Below are 27,932 nucleotides of genomic sequence, written 5' to 3'. Positions count from 1 at the left end.
AGTTTTTGGATGGGAACAACAAAATAAGATCCTCAGCACCCCTGCTTTTAAGTGACTTCCAGTTCCCCTGGTGACGATTCACTTCTTACGACACACATTTAAAAAACAAAAAAACAAAACAGAATTAAGCTTGTTTTCCGAAATTTAAAAAAAAAGGAGGGGGGGCAAAAGTTACACGGACCACTGAGTGCTTTTGCACCAATTTTCTTTTACTGCTTCTTGCCTAACAACAGCATGGAAACACAATAACACCTGAGTTGACAGATACACCTACACAAGATCTTTACATTTCAACAATGGAAGCATATTGCTGACCACCCCAGGAAGAGAAAGCTCAGTAGCAAGTTACAACAGGGTGTTTATTTTCATTTAAATGTGCTGCCATATTGACTCATTGGGTATGAGATAACACAAATAATTTAAACCGCGCATTAATTCATTTTTGAGTTAAATTACCCAGTTTGAAGTGAAGTACACTGATTGATGATATTCTATGATACGTACCATTTAGAGGAAAAAAGATTGAAAAATAGAATTTTGTTTTAATGTGAAATTGTATATAACGTGTTTTAACTTTAATACGCGTCATTGTGAGCTTTTGTTTCTGGTATAGCAGCAATATGCTCCCAATCCCCGCCCTTTTTTTTGTTGTCCTTTTACAGCTTATGAGCTAGACTCAACAGCACTCAAGTCCGACTTCATCTTCATCATCCCAACACGTCAAAAGTCTTCATTTGTACGTCCTTCGAAAAACAGCGAAAAGTGGCTGCCTTGTTTCAGTGGAGGTATGCTGTTGAATTCCAAGCGCGGGGCCACGACCTGAAACACGCACATGTGTCACTACTTCTGATAATCCAATGAAGTATTCTTTGATTGATTGAACACTCACCCCGGAGGTCCGTAAGACATCGCTGGGTTGACTTGAGACGTTAAAGGCGGCGTGGACACGGACATGCTGTCGGGAGAAACATCGCGACTCATGCAGTTCGGAGACGAATTGGATGAAACTGGGGGAGGTGAACACGCATCAGTGATGTAAAGCATGTCAACTCAGTGGCTGCTGAAACTTGTTTATTTACCTGCTCCTGAAGCCAGCGGGCTGTATGATCTGGACACCGCGGCAGCCTAGACCAGCAAACACATAAAATATTTTAAAAGTGGAGTGACAACTCGTCAAATAAAACCGATTGTTCATGCCAGTGTGAAAATTTATTTAAAACAGAGTGGTATGAAAGAGTATCTGAACCTTTTGGAATTTCTCACATTTCTTTATAAAATCACCATCAAATGTGATCGGATCTTTGTCAAAATCACACAGATCCAAAAAACAGTGTCTGCTTCAACTAAAACCACCCAAACATTTATAGGCTTTCATATTGTAATGAGGATAGGATTCAAACAATGACAGAAGGGGGAAAAATAAGTAGGTGAACCATCACATTTAATATTTTGTGGCCCCCCTTTGGCAGCAATAACTTCAAAAAGATGCTTCCTGTAGCAGCAGATCAGTCTGGCACATCTATCAGGACTAATTTTGGCCTATTCTTCTCTATATGACTGCTGTAGTTCAGTCAGCTTCCTGGGATGTCTAGCATGACTCTCTGTCTTTAGGTCACGCCACAGCATCTCAATGGGATTCAAGTCTGGACTTTGACTTGGCCACTCCAGAACGTGTATTTTGTTTTTCTGAAACCATTCTGAAGTTCATTTACTTCTGTGTTTTGGATCATTGTCTTCTTGCAGCATCCATCCTCTTTTTAGCTTCAACTGTCTGACAGATGGCCTCAGGTTTTCCTACAAAACATTCTGATATACTTTTGAATTCATTCTTCCATTAATGATTACAAGTTGTCCAGGCCCTGAGGCAGTAAACAGCCCCAAATCTTGATGCTCCCTCCACCATGCTTCACGGTGGGGATGAGGTGTTGATGTTGGTGAGCTGTTCCATTTTACCTCCAAACATGACTTTGTGTGTTGCTCCCAAACAGTTCAACTTTGGTTTCATCAGTCCACAAAATATTTTGCCAAAACTTGGAGTGTCCGAGTGCCTTTTTGCGAACATTAAACGAGCAACCGTGTTTTTTTTAGACAGCAGTGGCTTCTTCCGTGGAGTCCTCCCATGAACACCATTCTTGGCCATAGTTTTACATATAGTTGATGCGTGCACAGAGATATTGGACTGTGCCAATGATTTCTGTAAGTCTTTAGTAGACACTCTAGGGTTCTATTTTACCTCTCTGAGTATTCTTCGCTCAACTCTTGGCGTCATATTTGGTGGACGGTCATTCCTTGGGAGAGAAGCAACAGTGCCACACTCTCTCGATTTGTAGACAACTTCTCTGACTGTCGATTGATAAACGTCCAGACTTTTAGAGATGGTTTTGTATCCTTTCCCAGCTTTATACAGATCAAGAATCCTTGATCGCAGGTCTTCAGACAGCTGTTTTGACCAAGCCATGATGCACATTAAAAAATGCTTCTCATCAAGACAATTCTTACCAGGTGTGTGCTTTATAGTGGGCAGGGCAGCTTTAAACCACTCCTCAGTGATTGGGTGCACGCCTGACAAATTGTTTGGTAAAATGGTTTCAATTGCTCTTTAAGTCTCCTTAGGCAGATAGTTAGCTTATTTTCCCCCTTCTGTCATTTTTTGCATGCTATCCTCATTAAAATATGAAAACCTATAAATGTTTGGGGTGTTTTAGTTACAGCAGACACTGTTTATACATTTGTGTGATTTTGACAAAGATCAGATCACATTTGATGGTGATTTTATGCAGAAATGTGAGAAATTCCAAAAGGTTCAGATACTTTTTCATACCACTGTAAATAATGACTTCATAGTCTCATAAATCATTTAATGAATACAATCATCTGTAGTCAGTTTTAAAATTGGCTTTGTAATAACTAACATCTAATGACTAAAAAAAATTGTTTGTTCATCGGATTTTTTTTTTTTGTTGCTCAAATGTTTTGATTTTTTGCTCAAATGTTTTTCATTTGATTTTAATTTAATTAACATTTATATAATTTTAAAGTTTAAAATACGAGTAGTCCCTGAGTTACCCGACTTAAAGCAATATCGATTTTACGACGCCTGCATCTCGCCATTGTTTTTTTATTTTTTTTTTTAAATGTTGACTTTTGTAATTCATGCTTTTATTTTGGCACAGGAAGGTTGTACTTCTGCACGCGAGAGCATTTACACACCCGCCCACCCCACACACGGCAGTGACGGCACTCGCACATATGAGGAAGCAGCCGAGTGAAGAGGTGACAGCCTGCACGCACATTTGTTGCTTGTGAAGCCTCCAGAGAAGACGGCTGTATATAACCCCTTTTGTACTGTTTTTTGTGCGTTTTCAATTGTGGTCGAATACTTGGGGCGAGTTTATGATGTGCGGACGCTAACTGATACATGCTAATCGTTTCTTATTGCTGTATCAGCAGCTACTTGAAAACCCAAATTTGAATTGCCGTTATTGAAGATGAGACAGATTTAATTTCATTTTATTTTACTTTCATTCTGCAAGTGATGATGTCATGAGCAGCTGAATAAGGTCAGCAAAGCACACGGACATCTAACATCGTCATTTCGGAGTTTAGCTCTCTGTCTAGCTAGCACTTAGCTCCAACGTCTTGGTGAGGACAGTACAAAGACGTATAATACATGTTTTTGGATAATTTTTAAAAATTTATTTAGAGTGAGGTATTTAGAGGGTTGATTCCAATTTACGCAGAAATCCGGGTTACTTTGCCAGAGAAGGAATGGGACTCGTTCGTAAACCAGGGACTACCTGTCCATTTTATTACTAAGATATGAATTGATATATTGATTTTGTCCTACAATTTTTGACCAAAATCACATAATTTGGACATCAAAAATTCTGAGACTGTGAGGGGCATAACGATTGTATACAGAATTTGGAAAAAATTTACGGTTCCCTGGAAATTTGCCCCAAAAATTTAATGACTGACCATCCTGGAGTTGTAGCTCTGCGTCTTGACAGGTAAACTGGTCACCGGGCAGTAAATCCTCTTCTCCTTCTGGCGCCGGTTGCAGAACCAAACCCGGATCACCTCCTTCTCCATGGCTAGTTGCTCTGAGATCATGGTGATCTCCTCTGAGTTGGGTTTAGGGTTCTTGCGAAGGCACCAGATGGATTCAAGATTTTGCAGAAAAAAAATACTTGGGGGTGGTACAACTCACGTCGAGGAAGCGCTTCTCTAGTGTTAACTTGATGTTGCTGTCAATGCTGGTCCTCTTTTTGCGCTTGCGGCCGTAGCCTTCCATCAGCGGCGGCAGGGACGTGCTACTGCTCAGGCAGTCCGAAGGAGAGTTTTCTGCAAGGTCAAAATCGGTCAATAAAATAATCCACGTTTGAGGAATCTACTCACCCTTCTTCAAATGCAAGTTTTACCTATTTAAAAAAAAAAAAACCAAAAACACCCAAAGTATTTTCCCATGATAAATGTGACCTAATAACCCAGTTGTGTTACTATCAAAAAAATCATGGCAAGCTTACTAGAACATCTGAAGTTGACAGAGGTTGAATCAAGGCTAATTAAATGGTGACACGCGTGAGCTGACACCATTTAACAGGAGTTTGAATGGGCTTGTTCAACCATATAACCATTCACTGCCATTGAGAGCGGTAGACTAATTTGAAATTGGTCGGATGTCTATCACAGCCAATGGCAGTCAAGGAGTTAAAAGAAGGTGTCCTATATGTTGAAATGTTGGTATCATTTCTCCTCTAAAAATATATATATATTTTTTTAACCTTTAATGGTGTGCAGGTGAAAGGTCACATAGAGGTGAACAGTCACATTAACTAACCCTTTATAGTGCAAGTGACTATTTTTTTAATTTAAAAAAAAAAAAAAAAAGTGATGTGTTATTGGCCCAAAATGGGATGTCGGCATATGGTCTCAATTATAATTTTATATGTATATTTTTTATTAATCATGATTACGTTTTTTTTTTTTTTTTTTAATCATTTATAAAATGTGAATAAAAATAAGAATGAATGAAAACAGTCAAAACAGATTGGATGTTGAGTGATGTCAATGGCAGCCAATCAGTGCTGTGGAAAAGAGTAACTGTTGAAAAAAATGTGACATTCTCTCTGATTTTTTTAACCTGTCCTGTTCAGCTGCTTTGACATGGAGAATGGAAATTTGAGTGTCCTTATAGTCTGAACATCACATGGGAGTATGGTATACTCCTCTTGTGATTAATCATTGTATTTCGTTTATTAGGAGAAAGCAGCAAGTAGGAAGGGGTTATGATGGGACAGAAAGGAAAATAGAAATGAGACAGAGACAGAAGAGGAGAAGAACAAACAACAAGAAATAAACTGAACGCCTACACTTCCTATGAGTATAGTGGTGCTGTCGTTAGCTAATTGCATTTCCCATGGACACCATGTGAGGGGGCGAGGAGAAAGAGGAGGGGGGTGAGTCAAAAAAAGATGTGATTAGGCGGGGTGGAGCGTACACAAATGAGCAATGTGAGGTGTAGAACCCAGTATTATGTGAATCACTTGTATGTGTGGATGTTGACATCCTATTCTATGCCGCCTGATCGATAATCCTGGCACAGACTTTCTCTCCACTAAAGTGTAATTGTACCAAGTCATGCGTGAATCCCATCAGACGTGTGATAGTCCTGCAGACAAGTGGAAATGCTGCGCGGGGTCCTCCCCAGCCAATTGGGGGGTGAGCCAGCACAGCCACTGCCATCCCCCTGGGAGGTCCCCCAGACCATCCGCGCCCCAATTAGCCGGCCTTCGGAAAAGGGATGAGGGGAAGCGCCATAACCGCAACCCTCCAACCAACACAGCACACCGCGAGACCCCCACGGCCCACTAGGCCTGGGGCAGTACAGGATCCCCACTCAAAGTGGTTGACACCCCGTCGACACACAGACACTCAGCCAGCGACCCGAACTAGGGCCTGAGGAGGATAGAAAATAAAGGGGAAGGCGGAAGCAGGAGAGCGCCGAGAAGCCGAAATATGTGATTCTCTTTTTATTCTTTAAAGAGGACACCAGCATATTTACAATTCTGGTCCAGCGATTTCGCCTTGAAAAAAATAAATAAATGACTATTTCAATAGCTAGTACTGTACCTGCATCACTCAGCCACTTCTCCAGCAGAGGTTTGAGCTTGCACATATTCTTGAAGCTCAAGTTAAGCGCCTCAAAGCGAGAGATAGTCGTCTGGCTGAAGTCGTTGCCGTACAGCTTGCCCATGGCTAGGCCCACGTCACCCTAGAACGCAGTCCGTCAGAACCAGACGGTCGTCAGGGCGGCACAGGCACTTACCTGCGTGAAGCCCAGTTTGATGCGTCTTTGTTTGAAGGTTTTGGCAAACTGTTCCAGCTCCTCCAGGTCGCTGGGCTCTTCCTGAGGCGGGGGCACTATGTGTTTGGCCATCTGCAGGTGGGAAACGTCCATGAGGCTGTCCATCGGCGGGCCCGCCAGGGCCGAACGACTTATTGCCTGGAGAGCCAACGTGTAAAAAGAAGCAGAATTTGCAGCGGTTCCAAAATTCAAGAAATAAAAAGTGAACTAAACGAATCTTTATATCAACAAATAAAAATGGAAAGAACTGAGCATATAGTATTGAAATAAATTCATCTTGCAATATATTTTCAACCAAATAAATATTATTTGAAATAATGAAAATTGAAATAACACAAACTGATTAAAAAAAAAAAAAATTAAATTCGAATTAATCAAATAAATGTTGAAATGCATAAAAACTGAAATACATTAATGTGAAATACAATTAATCAAAATGTTGAAATAAATTAATAAAAATTGAAATACAAAAATTTTATTCGATAAAATCAAACAATCTTAAATGACTAAAAGCCGAATAAAATAAAATTGAATTAAAGAAAAATTCAAATAATTGAAATAAATGACATCGAAATGACTAAAAACTGAAATAGATACATGAATGTGAAATCGATAAAACAAAATGAATAAATGTTGAACTAAATAGATATTTAAAAAATAAAAGTACATTCATAAAATTCTAAATATATATACGAATAAAAAAAATCAAAATACAGAAATGACGAGACAAAAACTGGTTACAACAACAAAAACTTGAAATAATGAAAAAAACTTGAAACATGAAATTTGAAATATTGTCAAAATAGTAACATCAATGGCACATTTATTTGATTTTGCCACTCTCGGTCCTCCATACTCATGTGTGAATTACGACCTCAATCTTCTGATTTTCCAAAACGCCTTTAAGCTGCCTCAATCTGCTCTCACCAAACGTTAGCTCGCTAGATCCATACCTTAGTCATATTTGATTAGACAAATGTTCATCAACACCGGCAGCTTATCGTAAACCCGCATCTACATACTGTATTTTGAGCGCTGTTTGTACAATTACATATAAAGTGTGCTCTTGGAAGGAGTAGGAGGAGGTCCATTTACCTGCGGGGTCAAAGCCAAGCTGTGCTGATGCTGCAGTAGCCCGCTTGGATTCTGCCCGGGAAGCGACATCATGTTCTGTTGCAGAAGAGCTGCAGTGAAAGCGAAAACGTGAAAATTTGCAGTTATTTCGAATGAACAAACGTTAATTCGCCCCCTCCCAGTGAAAATGGATTGGACGTCTAGCGCCGTCAATGGCAGCGAGTGAAGGCGCTGGTCACCTTGGTGGCTGGGGGGATTCTGGGAGAGCAGGAAAGGGGATGTAGATGATAAGTGGGACGGCGGCATCAGGACAAGCGGCTGCATGTTGTGTAGAGACGTCAGGTCCTGAGGAGCAAAGCGCCCAAATTCCATAAACAACCATGAATACTGCAGCTCAAATATTTTGCTCGTTTTACCCCAGTCATGTGTGCGCCGTGCATGGAAGAACTGTGCGTCATGTGACATGTCTTCAGAGAGGAGCTCAGGTGGGACGAGTCGCCGATATCCTCTGTCTTTATCTGCAGTAACCCCCAAAAATAAATAAATTAAATAAAGGGGAAGTTCAGAATTTTTTACATAAGGCTTAATCTTCAAGTTAGCGGGGGTTTACGTAGTCAGTTTTGTTGGTTTCAACAAATTCTGTGCAGTTTGTCAGTTATTTGTTAATTTCAGGGCTCTGGATGGGCTAAGCTAGCGCGAGAAAATGGTCGCTGCATAGCATACCAATAAAAAACAACATATGCACGAATGAGAATCACCTACGATCCATGCAACCAATAGTGTTGGCTATGTTTTCAGGATAAAGTTATTAAACTTCTAAACTTACAGTTGCATGTCAATGATAGTATGAACTGCAATATTTGTAATCCAGCAGCTCTGCAGGGAACAGCTCTAGGCAAGCAGGGCGGAGTGATATCACATTGGTTTTTGATTCGCTGATTTTTTTTTAAATGAAACTGACGAAAGGGACTCCCATGCGCATGCGTGCCGAAGCACTCCTCTCTATTGTGGGTCACATTACACATCTAAAAAATAAATCCTGCAGAATGAAATGACTTATGGTAGTTTGGTGTGAGAGTGTTTTGGCCACATGGGTATTTCGAACGATGATCTGCATTTTGAATTAATGTGAGATTTGTTAATATTGTTTTTTATTGGCATGCTAAGTACGCATAATTGACTCGCGCTAGCTTAGCCACTCCAGAGCCCTGAAAATACCTGACAAATGTACGGAATTCTTTGAAATCAACTTCACTAACTAATTAAACCCAAGCTAAAATTCAAAAGTTTCCCTTGAAAAATAAATTTTGACAGTTATATACAGTGTATCACAAAAGTGAGTACACCCCTCGCATTTCTGCAGATATTTAAGTATATCTTTTCATGGGACAACACTGACAAAATGACATTTTGACACAATGAAATGTAGTCTGGTGGTTGTCTAGTTGGTAATTGCCTTTTTAGCCCAGTGGCGTCTAATCATTTTTTTGTACCCTCAACAGTCGATGAAGCCTTTCATTTGTGGTCCAACCTGGGTCTTACACGTTTAAATGACCTTTTTGTGGATGATAATTTTTGCCTCTTTCGCACAGCTAGTCGAAAGACTTAATATTCCTAACTCACATATTTTTAGATATCTGCAACTTAGAAGCATCGTTAAGAGTGTCATACCGCTTTTCCCAAATAAACCTCCTACAACAGTTTTAGATTATGTCTTTAGATCCGACAGAGAAAGGGGGACTCAAGCGTATTCTTAATGTAATTTCTCATATGGTAGCTCGGTCCTGATCCAGAATCAAAGACCGGTGGGCACGGGATCTTCAAGCACCAATTGGAAATGGACTGTGGTCTAAGGTTTTGGGTAGGGTACATAATTCATCTATATGCGCTCATCACGCTCTGATTCAATTTAAGGTAGTACATTGGGTACACTATTCTAAGGTAAGATTGTCCAGAATCTTTCCAGAAATCTGCCCTCTGTGTGATAGATGTAAGCTGGCAGATGCAACACTGATCCATATGTTTTGGTTATGTCCAAGTTTAGAAACATTTTGGAAGGGTATTTTTGAAGCCCTCTCCCTAGTGTTAGGGATCCGAATCCCTCCTGATCCTTTAATATCAATATTTGGAGTTTTACCGGAGGGTCTGTGGCTGCCTACTTGGCGGTGTAGGGTTATTGCTTTTACCACCCTTTTGGCGCGACGTTTGGTTCTTCTGAGGTGAAAGGAAGCTGCCCCACCCACAACTTCGCATTGGATAAGGGATGTGCTGATGAACCTTAGGCTCGAAAAAATCAGATATATTCATTGCGGTTCTGTAAATAAATGTTATACTACATGGGGACCTTTTCTTTCATTCTTTGACAACATCGCCACACAAGTGCAGGAATGACATATGCAATGCCATATTGTTAATTTAGCTATGGGAGAGGGGCAACAGTACAGTCACTTTCCATGCTGCTCCTACTTGTGGGACATCTGGCTGTATTGTATTTTATTCTGATACTGTAACTTATGTATCGGGAGTGATGGCACTGAAGAACTTTCTATGGCTCTATGGACGTTTATGATTAGACTTAAGACTTCATGGTTGGTTGTGTTGGATATCTTAGAGTGAATTTTTATTTATTTATTTTTAGTTTGGGGAAGGGGGTTGTTCTATATCTTTGTGAAACCAATAAAAATACATTTGAAAGAAATAAAAGTAGTCTGTGTGCAGCTTATATAATACACTCATCGGCCACTTTATTAGGTACACCTGTCCAACTGCCAATCACATGGCGGTAACTCAGTGCATTTAGGCATGTAGACATGGTTTAAGACGATCTCCTGCAGTTCAAACCGGGCATCAGTATGGGGAAGAAAGGTGATTTGAGTGACTTTGAACGTGGCATGGTTGTTGGTGCCAGAAGGGCTGGTCTGAGTATTTCAGAAACTGCTGATCTACTGGGATTTTCACGCACAACCATCTCTAGGGTTTACAGAGAATAGTCCGAAAAAGAAAAAATATCCAGTGAGCGGCAGTTCTGTGGGCGGAAATACCTTGTTGATGCCAGAGGTCAGAGGAGAATGGCCAGACTGGTTCAAGCTGATAGAAAGGCAACAGTGACTCAAATAACCACCCGTTACAACCAAGGCAGAAGAGCATCTCTGAACGCACAATACGTCAAACTTTGAGGCAGATGGGCTACAGCAGCAGAAGACCACGTCGGGTGCCACTCCTTTCAGCTAAGAACAGGAAACTGAGGCTACAATTTACACAAGCTCATCGAAATTGGACAATAGAAGATTGTAAAAACGTTGCCTGGTCTGATGAGTCTTGATTTCTGCTGTGACATTCGGATGGTAGGGTCAGAATTTGGCGTCAACAACATGAAAGCATGGATCCATCCTGCCTTGTATCAGCGGTTCAGGCTGGTGGTGGTGGTGTAATGGTGTGGGGAATATTTTCTTGGCACTCTTTGGGCCCCTTGGTACCAATTGAGCATCGTTGGAACGCCACAGCCTACCTGAGTATTGTTGCTGACCATGTCCATCCCTTTATGACCACAATGTACCAAACTTCTGATGGCTACTTTCAGCAGGATAATGCGCCATGTCATAAAGCTGGAATCATCTCAGACTGGTTTCTTGAACATGACAATGAGTTCACTGTACTCAAATGGCCTCCACAGTCACCAGATCTCAATCCAATAGAGCATCTTTGGGATGTGGTGGAACGGGAGATTCGCATCATGGATGTCGAGCCAACAAATCTGCACCGTGTGATGCCATCATGTCAATATGGACCAAACTCTCTGAGGAATGCTTCCAGCACCTTGTTGAATATATGCCACGAAGAACTGAGGCAGTTCTAAAGGCAAAAGAGGGTCCAACCCGTTACTAGCATGTTGTATCTAATAAAGTGGCCGGTGAGTGTAGAGTTAATTTATTTTCCCCTCAAATTAACTCAAAATATAGCCATTAAAATCTAAACCCCTGGCAACAAAAGTGAGTACACCCCTTAGAACAGGGGTCGCAAAACCGGTCCTCGAGGGCCGCTGTGGGGCCTGGCTTTTGTTCATACCAATCAAGCACAGACCTTTTCACCAATGTGGTTTCTACTAAAACAAGCAGCACCTGACTGCAATCAACTGATTACACTTAATATACACCAGTTTGGTGAAAAGCTGTGGTCTTGTTTTGTTGGAGTGAAATCCTGCACCCACTGCGGCCCTATGTGGAATGGTTTGGAGACCACTGGCTTAGAAACTACGTACATCCCTAAATGTCAAAATTGAGTAATGCTTGTCATTTTCCCTCCAAGTTGTCATGTGACTCGTCACAGGAGTGCTGCCGGCATTGCTGCAGAGATTGAAGAGGTGGGGGGTCAGCCTGTTAGTGCTCAGACCATATGCCACACTCTACATCAAATTGGTGTGCATGGCTGTCACCCCAGGAGGAAGCCTCTTCTGAAGACGGTACACAACAAAGCCCGCAAACAGTTTACTGAAGACGTGTCAACAAAGCACATGGAATACTGGAACCATGTCCTATGGTCTGATGAGACGGGCAGGCTTCCTCTTTCTTTCACTCACTTTTGTTGCCAGTAGATATTATTGGCTATATTTTGAGTTATTTTGGGGGGGAAATATATTAACTTGATTATATAAGCCGCGCACAGACTATTTTTCATTGTGTCAAAGTGTCATTTTGTCAGTGTTGTCCCATGAAAACATATCCTTAAATATCTGCAGAAATGCGAGAGGTGTACTCACTTTTGTGAGATACTGTATATGCTTTTAAATCTAATTGAAAATAACATACAAAATAATCATTTACATAAAAATTACACTCAAACTTTTTTTTTTCTTCTGTTGTTCAAATTTGGTTGTTTAGTTTTTAGTTTTATTTTAAACTGAGTATACAATTTTTGCTCAGTTTTTTCTTTAGTTTTCATGCAATCAGCATTTCTGATATTTGAAGGGAGTGAATGAGCGTCCCAGTCAAAACGGATTGGATGTCTAGCATCGTTGATGGCAGCCAATGAGTTCAATGGGTTAAACTTGTTGTTTGCATCAATGCAACACATTTTTAGTTGACCGGTCTTAATTCCAATAAATAATAAATGAATTAAAAATAAACACATAAATAAATAACCGAAATAATTTGACAAACCCAACTGAAAGTACAGTGTGTGCTTTTAGGTCAAAGGAGCGCGTGTGTTAGTATGTGTGTATTCCCTCGCTCCAGGACCAGTTTGGTGGCTAAACAAGATGCAACGAGTGATAGACTCCCTCCCCCTGGGCAAGTCACTATGCAAATACGCACACACACCACCTCTTGCTACCCACAGCACCCCCCCGAAAGCCATGGCACTTCCCAAAAGAAGCAAACACATGGAAACAAAAAAAGTCCTGCCTGCCAAAGGAGAGAAAGACGGGAGAGAGAGTGTTTGTAGAAGAATCCAAATAGCTGCAAACTATTTGAGGTGATTCAGGAGCGCTTGGAGGAGAGTCATTATTGACACGAGGGGGTTGATGGCACTAGATTGTCCTTAGGATGTTAGCTGTCCAAAAGAAGTCTGTTCCACATGAATTTACAGGTGAGGGCGTAGCAATGGAACGGAGCTGGAAGCAGCTTCAATGGCAGGCGAGGATCGGACCATAAAATTGGCCTTGATTGCGTATTAACTGCTTGGAGAAGTGATTAGGCCTCAAATCTATCTGCTTGTTACGCAAATTATTTAAGCTTCGGATATTCAATAATGCATGATGATTTCATGCTTCCCTAAATCAGTGTGTTTTGGCCACCAAGGGGCAGTAGAATATAGATAAACTCTATATATCATGAGAAGAGTTTCATCACCTTTACATTAACCCTTTAAAGACCCTACTCACCAACGTCACAGAATGACGTGTCGCTGTATCTGGCCGCCATATTGTCCGTCATTGTTTATCCGTATTTTCAATAGTTTCAATTTGTCGTGCAATTTATAGTGCAATTCATGGAAGCCCCGGTGCTTTCAGAGCTAGAGCCTAGTTCGGGCCTAAAAAATCCAGCCCGACCCGACACGGCCCGCTGGTATTGAGGCCCGACCCGGCCCGAGCTCGATCACTTAACTAGATTTGCAGGCCCGAGCCCGAAAAACCCGATTTTTTTTTTTTTGAGTGACGCGGAAAAAACGCAGCAGCAGCAATTTATTTTCATTTCTTCGAGTTGGCAGAAAAAAAACGCAAATTTTCTTAATGTTTTAATAATCTACATATTTTTTTTAGAATTATCAAAGCATTCACACAACGAAATAACGCTGGGAAAGTTTGTTAAACATATTTCTGAGTGTGTGGGATATTGTTCTCACATGGACGTGCCTCTCTGACAAGGAGAGGGAACAGGAGAGGGGGGCGCCTCGGCTGTGCGCAAACGGTAGAGGGGGAGGACAAGAAGGAAAAGCGGCCGGCGCCACGGCGTTCGTGCACACGCACAAGCAAAAGCGCAATACAGAGAGACTGCTCTCCATTTTTTTTTTTTTTTTTTTTTTTTTTTTTTTTTTTGAGTGACGCGGAAAAAACGCAGCAGCAGCAATTTATTTTCATTTCTTCGAGTTGGCAGAAAAAAACGCAAGTTTTCTTAATGTTTAAATAATCTACATATTTTTTTGAGAATTATCAAAGCATTCACACAACGAAATAACGCTGGGAAAGTTTGTTAAACATATTTCTGAGTGTGTGGGATATTGTTCTCACATGGACCCGCTTCTCTGACAAGGAGAGGGAACAGGAGAGGGGGGCGCCTCGGCCGTGCGCAAACGGTAGAGAGGGAGGACAAGAAGGATAAGCGGCCGGCGCCACGGCGTTCGTGCACACGCACAAGCAAAAGCGCAATACAGAGTGCTTGCTCTCCATTTTTTTTTTTTTTAAATAATTTATTAGTCCGGCATGGCGGCCCGACCCGACCTGACCCGAACGTGAATGCTTAAATTGTGGGCCCGGGTCGGGTCGGGTCGGGTCGGGTTCGGGTTCGGGCACAAAATCTAACCTCTATTTCAGACGCTGTAAACTCATTGGATGCGTTGCATAAAAGGCGTTATGTGGAAAAGCTTCCGTCTATCCATTCGCCAGATCCATATTTGATGCCTAAATCGATATTTTTCGACCCGCTGTCTTCGCCCTCTCTGCCTGACATCTGCTACCCTGATATCTACAACTATCTTGTCCACAGAAACTCAGCCTATTCTCACGAAAGTTTGAAAAACTTTAAGAGCAGCACTCGAAGCAACATTACCCCGTGTGACCCTTTACTTCCAATTTTCTAAAATGGCGACAATCAATAAAAAAAAAAAAAAGTTGACTGCGATGGCCGACGCTTCAAGGATAGGTGGATATTGGACTATTTCTTCAATAAAACACGCAACAACTGTGTCTGCCTCATTTGCAAGGAGACAGTCGCTGTTTTCAAAGAGTTCGATGTGACGCGATAATGATATTACCGAACAAGACACGCTGACATGTACGACAACATTACAGGGAAGATACGCAGCGAGAAATTATAGCAACTTGAAGCTAGTTTAATTTCACAGCAGCAGTATTTCGCAAGGGCCCGAGTGTCGAAAGAGAATGCCACAAAAACGAGACTGTTGAAATTATGAATTAAAAAAAATAATAAAGCAAATGTGACACACAGAAGGGCTTGCTAAAATTTGTTTAAATATATTGTTCTATGTAAATCAGCCAAGGTAGCCCCCCCGCATTTTTACCACACCAAATCTGGCCCCCTTTGCAAAAGGTTTCGACACACCTGTTTAACTGATGATCCGTAGACGAGGCCAGCTTCTTTCACTTGGTACCAGCTAAATATTATTCAAAATGTAATGATGGTGGAAGAAATAAGCATCTTGAATTTGAAACTGTATGTTGTCGGCGATTAGCCTCGCAATGATCTTAATTGTGGTTGTCAGCCCAAAACCCTCTAAATATATATTAAATGCATCTTACAGATGTAAAATGACTACTACATAATCTGTGGTAATCGTTTGGAGCCCAGTTTTCTCGTCGAATTGCAGCAGTCCATCTCGCTCTCCTCTCCGGGTCTCTTGGAATACGGTAGAACTTCAAGTTTCTCCGTCTATCTTCTCTGTTATTGCAACCAACCGCAACACACGCCTTCACCATTTTGATTATTAATGTTAACGAGCAGAAAAACACGCCATAATAGGAGGAATTTACGTAGCGGTAATGCGTCAACACGACGAGTTGACGGACAATATGGCGCGGAGGCATGGTTGTGACGTCATGTGAGTAGGGTCTATAGGGCAAGTGATTATTTTTGGGTCATTAAAAGAAAATAACTCCATAAAGACCTGGCTTATACATACGTGGGCATGGCATTGTGGGTCACAGTATTAACATTAGGTATACATATTTGGCCTACATGACCTAAAAAGTGTATATACTGTATGTGGACACCACATCTGAATTATACTGGTCGACCCCCCCACACACACACACACGAAAACAAAACCTTTTATCTAGTACAAATGTGTAAAATTCCAAGAAAATCAAGCAGTTTTGGAGTCCACAGGGAACAGAGACACAAACACAAAGTTCCATTTATATATAAGTTTATACGGAGCCCCTAAAGAAACATCAGCAGCGTTTTCGGCGTGCTAAAATTGATAATACAGGGATCCCTCGTTTTTGGCGGTTAATGAGGACCAGAACCCACTGCGATAAGTGAAAAACCGCAAAGTAGGGTTTTTTTTTTTGGGGGTGTGTGTGTGTTCAACGTATTTATTCATATTTAGCATTGGAAATATTTATACGGCAGAAAACAAAGACAAGGCTGAAAAAGCAGTTTCTGCTTTTGCACCCCTCTGTATTTTAATCCAAAGAACTGTTGTGTTTGGTAGAACAATATTTCTATATGCTACCATAGCCGTTTTATGGCGCATTAAGTCCCTGAACTATTTTTAATTTGTCCGTTTTACCCTGGAGACCCCACCTTACACACATCACGCAACCGCTTTTGTTTCAACCCAGCCATCATTAATTGATGGCAAATATTTAGTTTAAAAAGACTATAAAATTATTCACTCGCATATTTTAAACAAATTATGTCACAATGAAAAAAATTGTGTCTCCAAATAGGTCACAGATATCTACCTCATAACTACCGTTTAATTGTATATTTTTTTTGTTACTGTCGCATTTCCCCCGACGTTTAAGGTGATAAATAATTGATTCAATCGAAGAAAAATTGAGGGGAAAAAAAAGTTTAAAAGGGTAAACATTTGAAAAAGAAAATCTCGACCACTCCTTGATGTCTGCAATTTCTGCATTGCGACCCTTCAGCGAGCCTTCACGCTGGGACCCGTGAATTAACCGGCTGCTTTTATACAAGCCGCGTCCCGGTTAAATCCCGGACATTATACTAGGATGCGACGCGGTTAATGTCCGTGTCAGTCGACCCGGGAAATTGCTTTCAGACTTAAGGGCTACATGTTTAAATCTTGGGACTTAAACAGAGTTCAGCCTATGTCTTAAAGGGGCTAGAGAGAGTGACATCAATAGTGTTTTTCAGGAGTTCCCAAGCAGCAGAGCTTTCAAGAGTGCAGAAAATCAACAAAACCCCAAAACTGATATATTCCGGTTTCCCCCAAACCATATGTCGGATTTTATGAAAATTGGCAGATTGGTTGTTGGGGTCATTGACAGTCACCATGGAAATTTCCGGCGCGCCCCCAAATAGAGCAACAAATTGACTATCAATAAACAGTTTATAGGACTACTTTCAAAAGTGGTGTTTGTGGAATGAAGGTCACGCTAAGGTCATGCTACATGCGAGAAGGAACGGGAGTTATCGATTATTTTAGTAGTTGATTAATCAATGAACTAGTCAGTTCAAATAATCGAGTAATCGGATAAAGAGCATGACAAATTAAATACCTGAGATGAGCCTCAAACGGTATAAAAAATAAATTAGTATCTAAGTACAACAAAAGAACAATTGGCTATCATGTGTAGCAAAAGTCTGCTAGCTTAAATGCTATAAGATGCTAACTTTTTTTTTTTTTTTTACAGTGCTCTTAACAAATGGTTCAAACACATATTACCACAAAAAACAGCTAAATATAACTAAAAACATCTCAAACAAAAACAGCTTATGTTGGTCTTATCAGGGAGCAGCTTGATTCAGCCATGTGAAATGAGTTATGTCATATTGACTGTCACCACTAGATGGCAGTGTATCCACCCAAATCAATACAACTAAATGCAAACACTTTCAAAACAAACCATTATGACGCCAGTTTAATTAAACGAATACTCGAAGCTGCAAAATTTAATTTGAATATTTTTTTTCTAATCAAATTACTTGAGTTAATCGATTAATCATTTCAGCACTAATTCGGCCCTTAGAATTATGTGGTCTTCATTTGTTTTTCAAGGGAGCAAAATTAAAAACTTGCAGCCCAAGCAGGTAAGTGGGGAACCACTGAATTGGCGGCCAAAAATTATGGGGAAGCCGTGATTTCAAAGTTTCTTTTACTTATTATTCTTCTTGGCCCCAAAAACTCAAAAGCACAAGAAGTATGCACAGCAACGCCGGGCTATACTGCTTGTCAATCCAATAAAACCAAGAGTGATGGAAGGAAAAATATTTTATTTATAGTATGTGAAACCTTAAAACATGCCATTGAAGAAACAGTGATGGATTTTTTTTTTAATGACATTCTTTAAATGGTGCCCTCCTGTTCGAATGCATTCTTGAAATCTGATGGTAAGCTTCTTCATTGATTGATTCATTGATATTGTAAATTTCATCCTGCATTCACTAAAAGGGCACATTTACTTGCTCAAGGACCCTGTCTTGCAGTGCTGCCTCTTGCTCTTGTCTGCGAATATGCAAAAATTCCCATTTTTTCAACAGTGGTCAACAGCATTTTTAAATTAAAATTCCATCACTGTTTCTTAAATGGCATGTTTTAAGATTTCAATTACGATGGATAAAATATTTTTCTTCTAACACCCTTGGTTTTATTGGATTAAGTCTTTTGGGTCACCCAGAATATATATATGTTTTTTATATTATTAATTATTATTTTTATATATTCTTTATGATATATTAAATAAATATATAATGTAAATAAAAGGTAAAAAATCCAAATGAATAAAAAACTGGTTATACACTGTAAAATTGATTTTACTGCTATTGACAAGGATAGACTTCAATTCATTTAAACTGGGAAGACTGGCTTTTGTTGTAGTGCCATTGACAGCGCTAGATGTCCAATCTATTTTGAAAGGTAAGGGTTCCACTCACAATCAAAATGGATTAGACGTAAACCTACACATGTAATATTTTCACTATGACTCATTAATTTATTAACCTAAAGTCTTTACATAAACTAATTTGTTAGCAATAAATGAAACTAGAGTTGTCCGATATTATCGGGTAGCCTATTATATCGGCCGATAAAAGCATTTTAAAATGACATTGTATAATATCGACATCGATTTTTCATTATCGGTTTCGAGCCAATATGCATGTTGCCTTCAAAGTGAATGTAGGCGCCTTCTGCCTGTGTACAAGGCCTGGTCACTGTTTAGCACGGCAGTTATCCTTATTGACCATTGGATGTCTTCAAACTAAGACGCTTATTGTTCTTTAAAAAAGTTGGGAATTTGAGATGCAGTTAAGTGTATTGTATTGATTCATAAAAATAAGGGCATTTTTATTCATTTATTTTTTTATTGACTAAGTCAAAATCATACAGTGACATTAAAAGGAATTTATTTTTATCATCTATTTGCCAGACAGTTAAAATACATATTAAAAAAATCAATGCAAAACATGAAATTTTACTTACATGTCTTTGGAAGCCAATTCCTTTTTGTTCTAAAGGAGCAAAAGAAAGAGTGTCAACATGATTTAAATTTCATATTAAATAATCTCAGGGGGGGGAAATATCTCGGTGGAATAAACATTCGCCCCTCCTAGTCAAAATTGATTGGACGTCTAGCGTCATTACCACTGAAAGGTGAGCATTCACAGTTTTAATGAATTGAATGACTATTGTTCTGAATGGCAGGCAATGACTTAAACCAATCTATGCTTAAACATTTTCATCATCATTATTATTTATTTTTTTTTTTCAATCAGCTTTAGACTGTTATTGGCTTCCCTAAACAGGACTTCTGTTTTATATTTATATACAGTGCCTTGCAAAAGTATTCGGCCCCCTTGAACCTTGCAACCTTTCGCCACATTTCAGGCTTCAAACATAAAGATATAACATTTTAATTTTTTGTCAAGAATCAACAACAAGTGGGACACAATCGTGAAGTGGAACAAAATTTATTGGATCATTTAAACTTTTTTAACAAATAAAAAACTGAAAAGTGGGGCGTGCAATATTATTCGGCCCCCTTGCGTTAATACTTTGTAGCGCCACCTTTTGCTCCAATTACAGCTGCAAGTCGCTTGGGGTATGTTTCTATCAGTTTTGCACATCGAGAGACTGACATTCTTGCCCATTCTTCCTTGCAAAACAGCTCGAGCTCAGTGAGGTTGGATGGAGAGTGTTTGTGAACAGCAGTCTTCAGCTCTTTCCACAGATTCTCGATTGGATTCAGGTCTGGACTTTGACTTGGCCATTCTAACACCTGGATACGTTTATTTTTTAACCATTCCTTTGTAGATTTGGCTTTATGTTTTGTTTTGGATCATTGTCCTGTTGGAAGATAAATCTCCGTCCCAGTCTCAGGTCTTGTGCAGATACCAACAGGTTTTCTTCCAGAATGTTCCTGTGTTTGGCTGCATCATCTTCCCGTCAATTTTAATAATCTTCCCTGTCCCTGCTGAAGAAAAGCAGGCCCTAACCATGATGCTGCCACCACCATGTTTGACAGTGGGGATGGTGTGTTCAGGGTGATGAGCTGTGTTGCTTTTACGCCAAACATATCGTTTTGCATTGTGGCCAAAAAGTTCAATTTTGGTTTCATCTGACCAGAGCACCTTCTTCCACATGTTTGGTGTGTCTCCCAGGTGGCTTGTGGCAAATTTTAAACGAGACTTTTTATGGATGTCTTTGAGAAATGGCTTTCTTCTTGCCACTCTTCCATAAAGGCCAGATTTGTGCAGTGTACGACTGATTGTTGTCCGATGGACAGACTCTCCCGCCTCAGCTGTAGATCTCTGCAGTTCATCCAGAGTGACCATGGGCCTCTTGGCTGCATCTCTGATCAGTTTTCTCCTTGTTTGAGAAGAAAGTTTGGAAGGACGGCCGGGTCTTGGTAGATTTGCAGTGGTCTGATTCTCCTTCCATTTCAATATGATGGCTTGCACAGTGCTCCTTGAGATGTTTAAAGCTTGGGAAATCTTTTTGGATCCAAATCCGGCTTTAAACTTCTCCACAACAGTATCTCGGACCTGCCTGGTGTGTTCCTTGGTTTTCATAATGCTCTCTGCACTTTAAACAGAACCCTGAGACTATCACAGAGCAGGTGCATTTATACGGAGACTTGATTACACACAAGTGGATTCTATTTATCATCATCGGTCATTTAAGACAACATTGGATCATTCAGAGATCCTCACTGAACTTCTCGAGTGAGTTTGCTGCACTGAAAGTAAAGGGGCCGAATAATATTGCACGCCCCACTTTTCAGTTTTTTATTTGTTAAAAAAGTTTAAATTATCCAATAAATGTTGTTCCACTTCACAATTGTGTCCCACTTGTTGTTGATTCTTGACAAAAAAATTAAATTTCATATCTTTATGTCTGAAGCCTGAAATGTGGCGAAAGGTTGCAAGATTCAAGGGGGCCGAATACTTTTGCAAGGCACTGTATATCTAAATAATTGAGTTTTTATTAACATTTTATTTCAAAATGTATTTATTCATAAGACATTTTTTAAAATAAAATGATTGAAAATGTATTTATTCATAAGACATTTTTTAAAATAAAATAATGATTGATAATCAACAAAACGATAACAATTTTATATATTGTTTTTTTTTTTTTTTAATTACCCAAAATAGTCACTTGCGCCATAAAGGGTTTAAATATTGGCATTTTTTCCCCACATTTTTCGGGAGACAAAATATATTTAATAACAATTTCTAATCATTTCTTAAGGTGATTATATATATATAAATATATATCAATATTTTTTCCCCTTAAATACGTAAGAGCTGTAACAATACAGAACTAAATGAATTGATGTCCAATTAATATAAACTGGTAAGACTGGTTGTGAATGCTCATGTTTCAATACCATGGACGGCGCTAGACGTCTATTCTTCCCAGTCAAACAAGATTGGGCATCTAGCACTATTAATGGCAGTTAACAAAAATAACCAAATCACACAGCAAAAACAAAACAAACAAATAGTATATTGACTCAAATACAACCGAGTAAAGCCTGATTGAGCTTAATTATTAGGCGGACTTGACCTCACACACAAGCAGACATGGACGTTTACTCAGTGCACAGTTTGTGAGGTCAGCAACGGAGGTGGAGAGTTCAAGGGTGTGTCGCCATTTGAATGGCAAATGGGTCTTTGTACATTATGTCAGTGCATGTGTGCGAGAGAGAGAGAGAAGAGACGCACAAGCTTCATGTCATGCAAATTTAACTAATAACCCCAACACCCCACGACCCCATCCCCGCCTTCACCATCCCACCCCGAGGACAAGCAACCCGGTTTCAGTTCCAGTATGAAAATGACCATGTCATGCAAATTGAGGTTGGAGCACGACTGACTTTAAAGCACGTACACAATCGGGGGAAAAAATATTATATTATATATAGTGCAGAACTTTGCATTATAATTGAAACATTTACAGAATTAAAAAAAAAAAAAAAGTCTTCTTGTAAAGCAATGCTATTTCTGTTTCCATAATGAGCAGTGCCTGTGTTGATACTGTTTAACAGTGACATCTAGAGTCTGGGGAGAAAATTACAGGTAACATGAAATATTGTGCACCTCGCTCTGTATTTTGCAGAGGGCGTTAAAATCATTGGAAAATTCCGCAGAATCGCAGAATCCTTGGGTGCCTAATTTATTTATGTATATAGATTTTAATGAGAACACGCCTACGCTAGAAGGGTTCCAATTAAGATAAAATATTTCAAAAAAATGCAAACATGGGGATCAAAGACAGGAAGTCAATTACACTGAAAAAAGAAAATATTTGAAAAACATTCATCAAAAGCAGCCTTCACTCCAGGCTAGGGCTGGCACCTTTTTGGTATTCTCTCATTATACCAAGCGGGGAGAAGGAAAATACATATTTGTTCTTTCAAAACAGCTTTGGGAGGGGAGTACGGGAGTCATGTTTCAGCGCCATTGACAGTGCTAGGCGTCCTATCCATCTTCTCTGGAAGGGGCAAATGAACGTTCATTCAGAAACTTTTATTTTGCATTTAGGGTGAATGAATGAATTTTTTTACATTTTGTATTTTATTGAGTTTAGCGGTGTTAAAATTTCCCATATTGGAATTGAGTTTTTGTAACAGACATTGGCACAGCAGTTGCTCTTCAAGTGCGAAAGAAATAAAACCAAGTTGGGCTAAATCCGTTTGCTTGTCATTTTTTACATTATGATGTTTCTGAGCCAACAAGTCAGGTTGAGATTTTGACATAGGACTCAAAAAGTAAGTAGTCCTTTATTGTCCTGAAATATTAAAAGATTTTTTAAGATGTTTGGACTTGGACTAATATTGCAAGTAGTGATGCAAGCTAATGCATTTTCAACTGATAACCAACAATTTAATCTTCCTTCCAACCAATAACCGAAAATGTCAAACTGATAATGCTATTAAAAGATATATATACAATTTTAAATTATACACAAGAGCAAATGTTACTGTGCAAAAAGAGATTTATTGCTAACGTAATTTTCACACTATGAGGCGCACCTGCCACTGACCAAATTTGGCTCGAAAATGGCATTTGTTCATAAATTTGCCGGAATGGACTTTAAGCCACAGCTGTCCTCACTGTATTATGGGATATTTACAACAAAATATATTAACCAGTAACACTTTATTTGACAGCGGCATCATACAACTGCCATGAGACCAAATGAACCACTATGAAGCTTCATTGCTTCAAGAAGCTTCATTTGGACATCACTGCTCCCTTGGGTGAGACAGTCAACCTCTTCTGCCACTTGCTGTCAACACTGTTGTTGTCCAACATGCCTCCTAGCATGCATTGCAGTGCTACAGATGTAAATAACAATCAAAATTCATGTTCTGTGCTAATTATTTATTATTGCTTATTACAGTCAACCTCTGCTGCCACCTGTGGTCAACATGCCTCCTAGCATGAATCGCAACAGATGAAAATAACCAAATTTCTAGTTCTATGTTGATTATTTCTTCAGTTACTGATCCAGTTGTTTCATTAATTGCTAGTTATGGTATTTGGTAACACTTTATTTGACAGTGGCGCCATATGACTGTCATTAGACCATCATAATTATGACATGACACTGTCACGAGCATTAATGAACGCTTATAACTGATGTCATTTAGTGTATCTGGCAAATGATCTCACTTTTGAATGGATGTAAAAGATCAATCAAAAATCAATCAATCCGAGCTGGACATGACATCTGTCATAAGCATTCAGTAATGTCCATGATAGTGTCATGTCATAATTATGACTGTCCAATGACAGTCTTATGATGCCGCCGTCAAAAAAAGTGTTACCTATTAACCCAAATAAATCAAGAAATAAGATGCAGTGGACTATAAGCCACAGGATTCAAAATTAAGGAAAAAAGATCATAGTCTGAAAATTACAGTACTTTCCCCCCCACATCAAATCTGAACAGGTAGTAAGTTGCCATATCTAAACAATGTATATTAAGTAATTAATATTAATAATACTTACAATGTAAACACTTAATTGCACAAAAATACCTTTAGGATGGGTTGAGGCGCCGGCGCAGAATTGGACAAAACAGTAATGATTATTTTTAATCATGGAATACAGTCGTTTTGACACATGTTTGGCTTTAGACCAGTTATGCACTATGACATTTCTGTGTTTTTTGTATGCTGGTTTAAGTAAATGTTATTCCATCTTTTATGAAATATTGATATGTATATATTTGACCAGTGCTGAACTTGAACCCAATTGCAAAGATTGCCTGGAAAAGAGATTTTAAAAAATAATCTAAATGATAGCGAACAGTGCCTAATTGATGACAGTCCAATATGATCCAAGTCCAAATCTTCTGAAAATTGTGTTAGTCTACTTAATTATGAGTAGGGGGCGTGGGGGGTTGTTTTAGGAGAAATGGAAGAAATAGCAGTGAATGCTCATTCATTCACCCCCCTTCCAGTCAAAATGGTTTGGACGTCCAGAGCCGTCAATGGCAGCCAGCGAGAGTCTGCGTGTGCACAGACAGACACAGTGAGCCATTGTTAGCAAGGAAGTTCTCCATTTCTGTTGACAGTTCCCATTTATTGTTTTGTATTTTGTTGCAGTGGTGGGCCGCAAGGCAGCCAGCATTTCTCAGCAAATATGCCTGAGGGCCATCCTGGTATGGCGACCAACTGTCACTGCTCACACACGTTAATGCTCAAAGAGAGTTCCCTATGGCTCAAAGGGTGGCTTGTTAGAAATCTATTCAGTCATTGGGTAACCCTCACAAAATATTTGATGTCAGCATTCAGGAGCGAGACTTTGGTTTGACCAAATGATGTCAAACTTTTTGTGTTTCTGTACTGCTTCTGCCGTGTATGTTAAATGCTATTGGCACTGTGTTGAATATGTTGAAAAATTATTTATTTTTATATTAAAAAAAAAAAAACTGTCAAATTTGGACTTTTTCCATAATATTGAAAAATAAATAATAATTCCACTATTTTTGGGGGGGGGATTACTACTTTATTCTAAAATTCTGTCTTCTTGCCTAACTTTTTTTTTTAAACAATGGAAATTCCAGTAATGAAGGCTTTCAAATTTTTTCTTTTGACCTACTGATGTCAGCATTAAGCGAGTAGACATTTGCTACTTTGGTACAACATTCTAAAGTTTCAATAAACAATGTTTATCGATTTTGTATGTTTTACTTGTATGCGTTGCTGCTGCGATGTATGTTAAAGTGGCAACGCTAGAGGCATTGTGCCTTGTGTTCATGAAAAATATTATACTTGTTATATATTGATGCCTTGTAATAAATCGCCTGTCATTATGAAAAAAACAACAACAACAACAACATATATATATATATATATATATATATATATATATATATATATATATATATATATATACAGCTTATTGCAGGAACACAAAAACCTGAACAATGCTATTTTTTGTTCACTAAAAATACTAATCACTTTTCTTTAAAAAAAACAAAAACAAAAAAAAACAGGTAATTATTTTAAAAAGGTGATAAAAAAATATTGTGAAATTTTTACTTATATTACAAATTCATTAAAAGAAAAACATTTTCTTGTAAAGCTAATATTTCGATTAAATTTGGTCTACATTCTTAATAGATACAAATATTAAAACGACAAATGTAGAATTCTGTATTATATTCTAATGGGATTTATACCATATACTGTACTAAAAACGTGATGTCATGAGGAATAATTAACTCAATATTGTCTAGAGTAGAGTAGGCTTGAAGTCTGATGGGAGAGTTGGCGGCGAATAAACCAATGTTAATTCCCTGCTTGCATCCCAGTTCAAATGGATCGGAAGTCTACTAGGGATAAACTCAAAAAAAAAAGAAAAGTGCCACATGATTTGACGTCCAGTATCGTCAATGGCACTGAAAAAGAGCTCCAATAAATAAAAATGTTTAAGCAGTATGTAAAAATAACCATTAAAATAAATCACAGACTATGCCACGGCTCATTTATCACCACGCGCGAGCATCCATTTTAGATCACACCGGTTCTTTATTCTTTCCAATAAATATGCTCAACAGAATAATTTATGAATTTTTTTTTACCCTATTGACTCTCAAATGTCATGAATCATGCTAGTACTTAAAATAACCAAGTCCTCATCAATCTCATGAATCATCCAAATAAATAACACAGAGCTAATTAATCTCCTGAATCATGCAGATAAACACAAACGAAGCGGTTAGGGTAGAGAGTAAAACGCGGTCTCACTTGTCTGCTCTGCCTGTGAGTCCGGCTGCTCCAGAGGGTCAGCGCTCATCTTCCTCACCTGCCATGATTGAGAAAAAAAAAAAACAATTCAGCTGATTTTCCTACAACACTTCAGCAGGACAACGCTCAGGAAAATCACCTCCACTATATTCTAATGAGTTCTCACCACCACCACCGCATAATCTGCTGCTTACAATATTCATAGAAGGAGACTCCCAGCAAAGCGCGGTTACGGTAAGTCATTTTCAGAGGGAGAAACTTACCTTAAGTGGATGTTTTGGGATGCAAGAAAGTTGAATCGGCCTCTAGCGGTGCTACTCGTTTGACTTACTTTGGCATTTTGGAGAGTGGAGGTAGGCTCACCTGTGCGGCGCTGTACACCGGCAGCCTCAGAAGCGCATTTGCATACATGGCCGCGCGCCCTATCCCGCGCCACACGCTTTGCATAAAACAACAATGAGGCCGACTGCGAAAGCACACACACGCAAGTCTCACTCACAACGTCTTCAGTGTGGGGAGAAGATGTTAAGTTGTCGGTAAGAAGTTATTTGAGACATCAGAAATCGTAAAAATACTCTGATTGAAGTGATTGGCTGCCATTGACGTTCATTCATTCGCCCCTCCCAGTCAAAATGGATTGGACGTCTAGAACTGTCAATGGTGCTGAAAATAATTCACTCACTCAGATTCCTCAAACAGAGACTTCATAATGATATTGACGGGACACATTCCCAAGACACTGCGTCACGCCTTCAAGTAGGGAGCCGTCCCACACTCTACTTCAGACGGTCGAAGTTGTTCTCAAACACATGCACCGATCTGACGCCGGATTTAGATTGAAAAAGTACAAAAGCTGTACCGCATACAAACAGGAAGGATTGTCCCAGGAGTAATTTGTTCGAGGATTCAAGGTAATTATCATATTTTTCGTACCATGCATGCATTTTGAAACGTTGTGAAAAAAGTTGATAGGGAGAAATTACCAGCTAGCCATTGGTGTCATAATTCGCAATATTTATATAAAATAAATGCTAACCGCCCAGTTTTTTGCTTTTAACCAAGAAAGCGGTTTTACGTCCATATCTATAAAGAATTCAGGGATTTAAGCATTTATTCACAAGAATTTCGACGTAAAAAGCTTTGTTGTAGTAAGGCGGCGCCACAGTGAACTTAAATACGAGCTGCACATTCAACATGTTTACATAATATAAATGCTACCTGCACGGTTTCTTTTACTTCCAACCAAGAATACAGACTGTTTTACGTCCATATCTATAAAGAATTCAGGGATAAGCATTTTTTCACAAGAATTTCAACGTAAAAAGCTTTGTTGTAGTAAGGCGGCGCCACAGTGAACTTAAA

The 27,932-nt window shown here is 39.2% G+C and overlaps 1 protein-coding gene across 2 annotated transcripts; it reads right to left on the bottom strand.

The window, feature by feature from the left end:
* Positions 1 to 202: 202 nt before the first annotated feature.
* pou2f3 (POU class 2 homeobox 3) lies at positions 203 to 27,932 on the bottom strand. 2 transcript variants are annotated; one of them, XM_057821067.1, is made up of 13 exons: positions 26,834 to 27,932; positions 26,571 to 26,628; positions 19,286 to 19,314; positions 7,858 to 7,959; positions 7,681 to 7,786; positions 7,463 to 7,551; positions 6,329 to 6,505; positions 6,133 to 6,274; positions 4,211 to 4,344; positions 3,979 to 4,143; positions 1,080 to 1,125; positions 890 to 1,007; positions 203 to 819 (listed from the first exon to the last, which is right to left on the bottom strand). In XM_057821067.1, exons 2-13 carry the CDS (start codon positions 26,617 to 26,619, stop codon positions 777 to 779), a joined length of 1,200 nt encoding a protein of 399 aa, XP_057677050.1. In that variant the 5' UTR covers positions 26,620 to 26,628; positions 26,834 to 27,932; the 3' UTR covers positions 203 to 776. The 2 variants fall into 2 exon arrangements, with proteins under 2 accessions (XP_057677050.1, XP_057677051.1); XM_057821068.1 differs by lacking the exon at positions 26,834 to 27,932 and having other exon boundaries at positions 26,571 to 26,669.

Source organism: Corythoichthys intestinalis, chromosome 18 (genome assembly GCF_030265065.1).
Source record: "Corythoichthys intestinalis isolate RoL2023-P3 chromosome 18, ASM3026506v1, whole genome shotgun sequence".
NCBI classification, from domain to species: Eukaryota; Metazoa; Chordata; class Actinopteri; order Syngnathiformes; family Syngnathidae; genus Corythoichthys; species Corythoichthys intestinalis.
The sequence above is the reverse complement of the archived record's forward strand: the minus strand, read 5'-3'. Positions and strand labels throughout refer to the sequence as shown.

Bases quoted from the DNA above. Each gene is read 5' to 3' on its own strand.
- pou2f3 (XM_057821067.1), bottom strand. From the start codon at position 26,619: ATGAGCGCTGACCCTCTGGAGCAGCCGGACTCACAGGCAGAGCAGACA. The intron at 19,315-26,570 runs GTGAGACCGCGT...TTGCTCCTTTAG, and splicing joins CTCACAGGCAGAGCAGACAA to AACAAAAAGGAATTGGCTTC. The intron at 7,960-19,285 runs GTAAGTAAAATT...GGGTTACTGCAG, and splicing joins GAATTGGCTTCCAAAGACAT to ATAAAGACAGAGGATATCGG.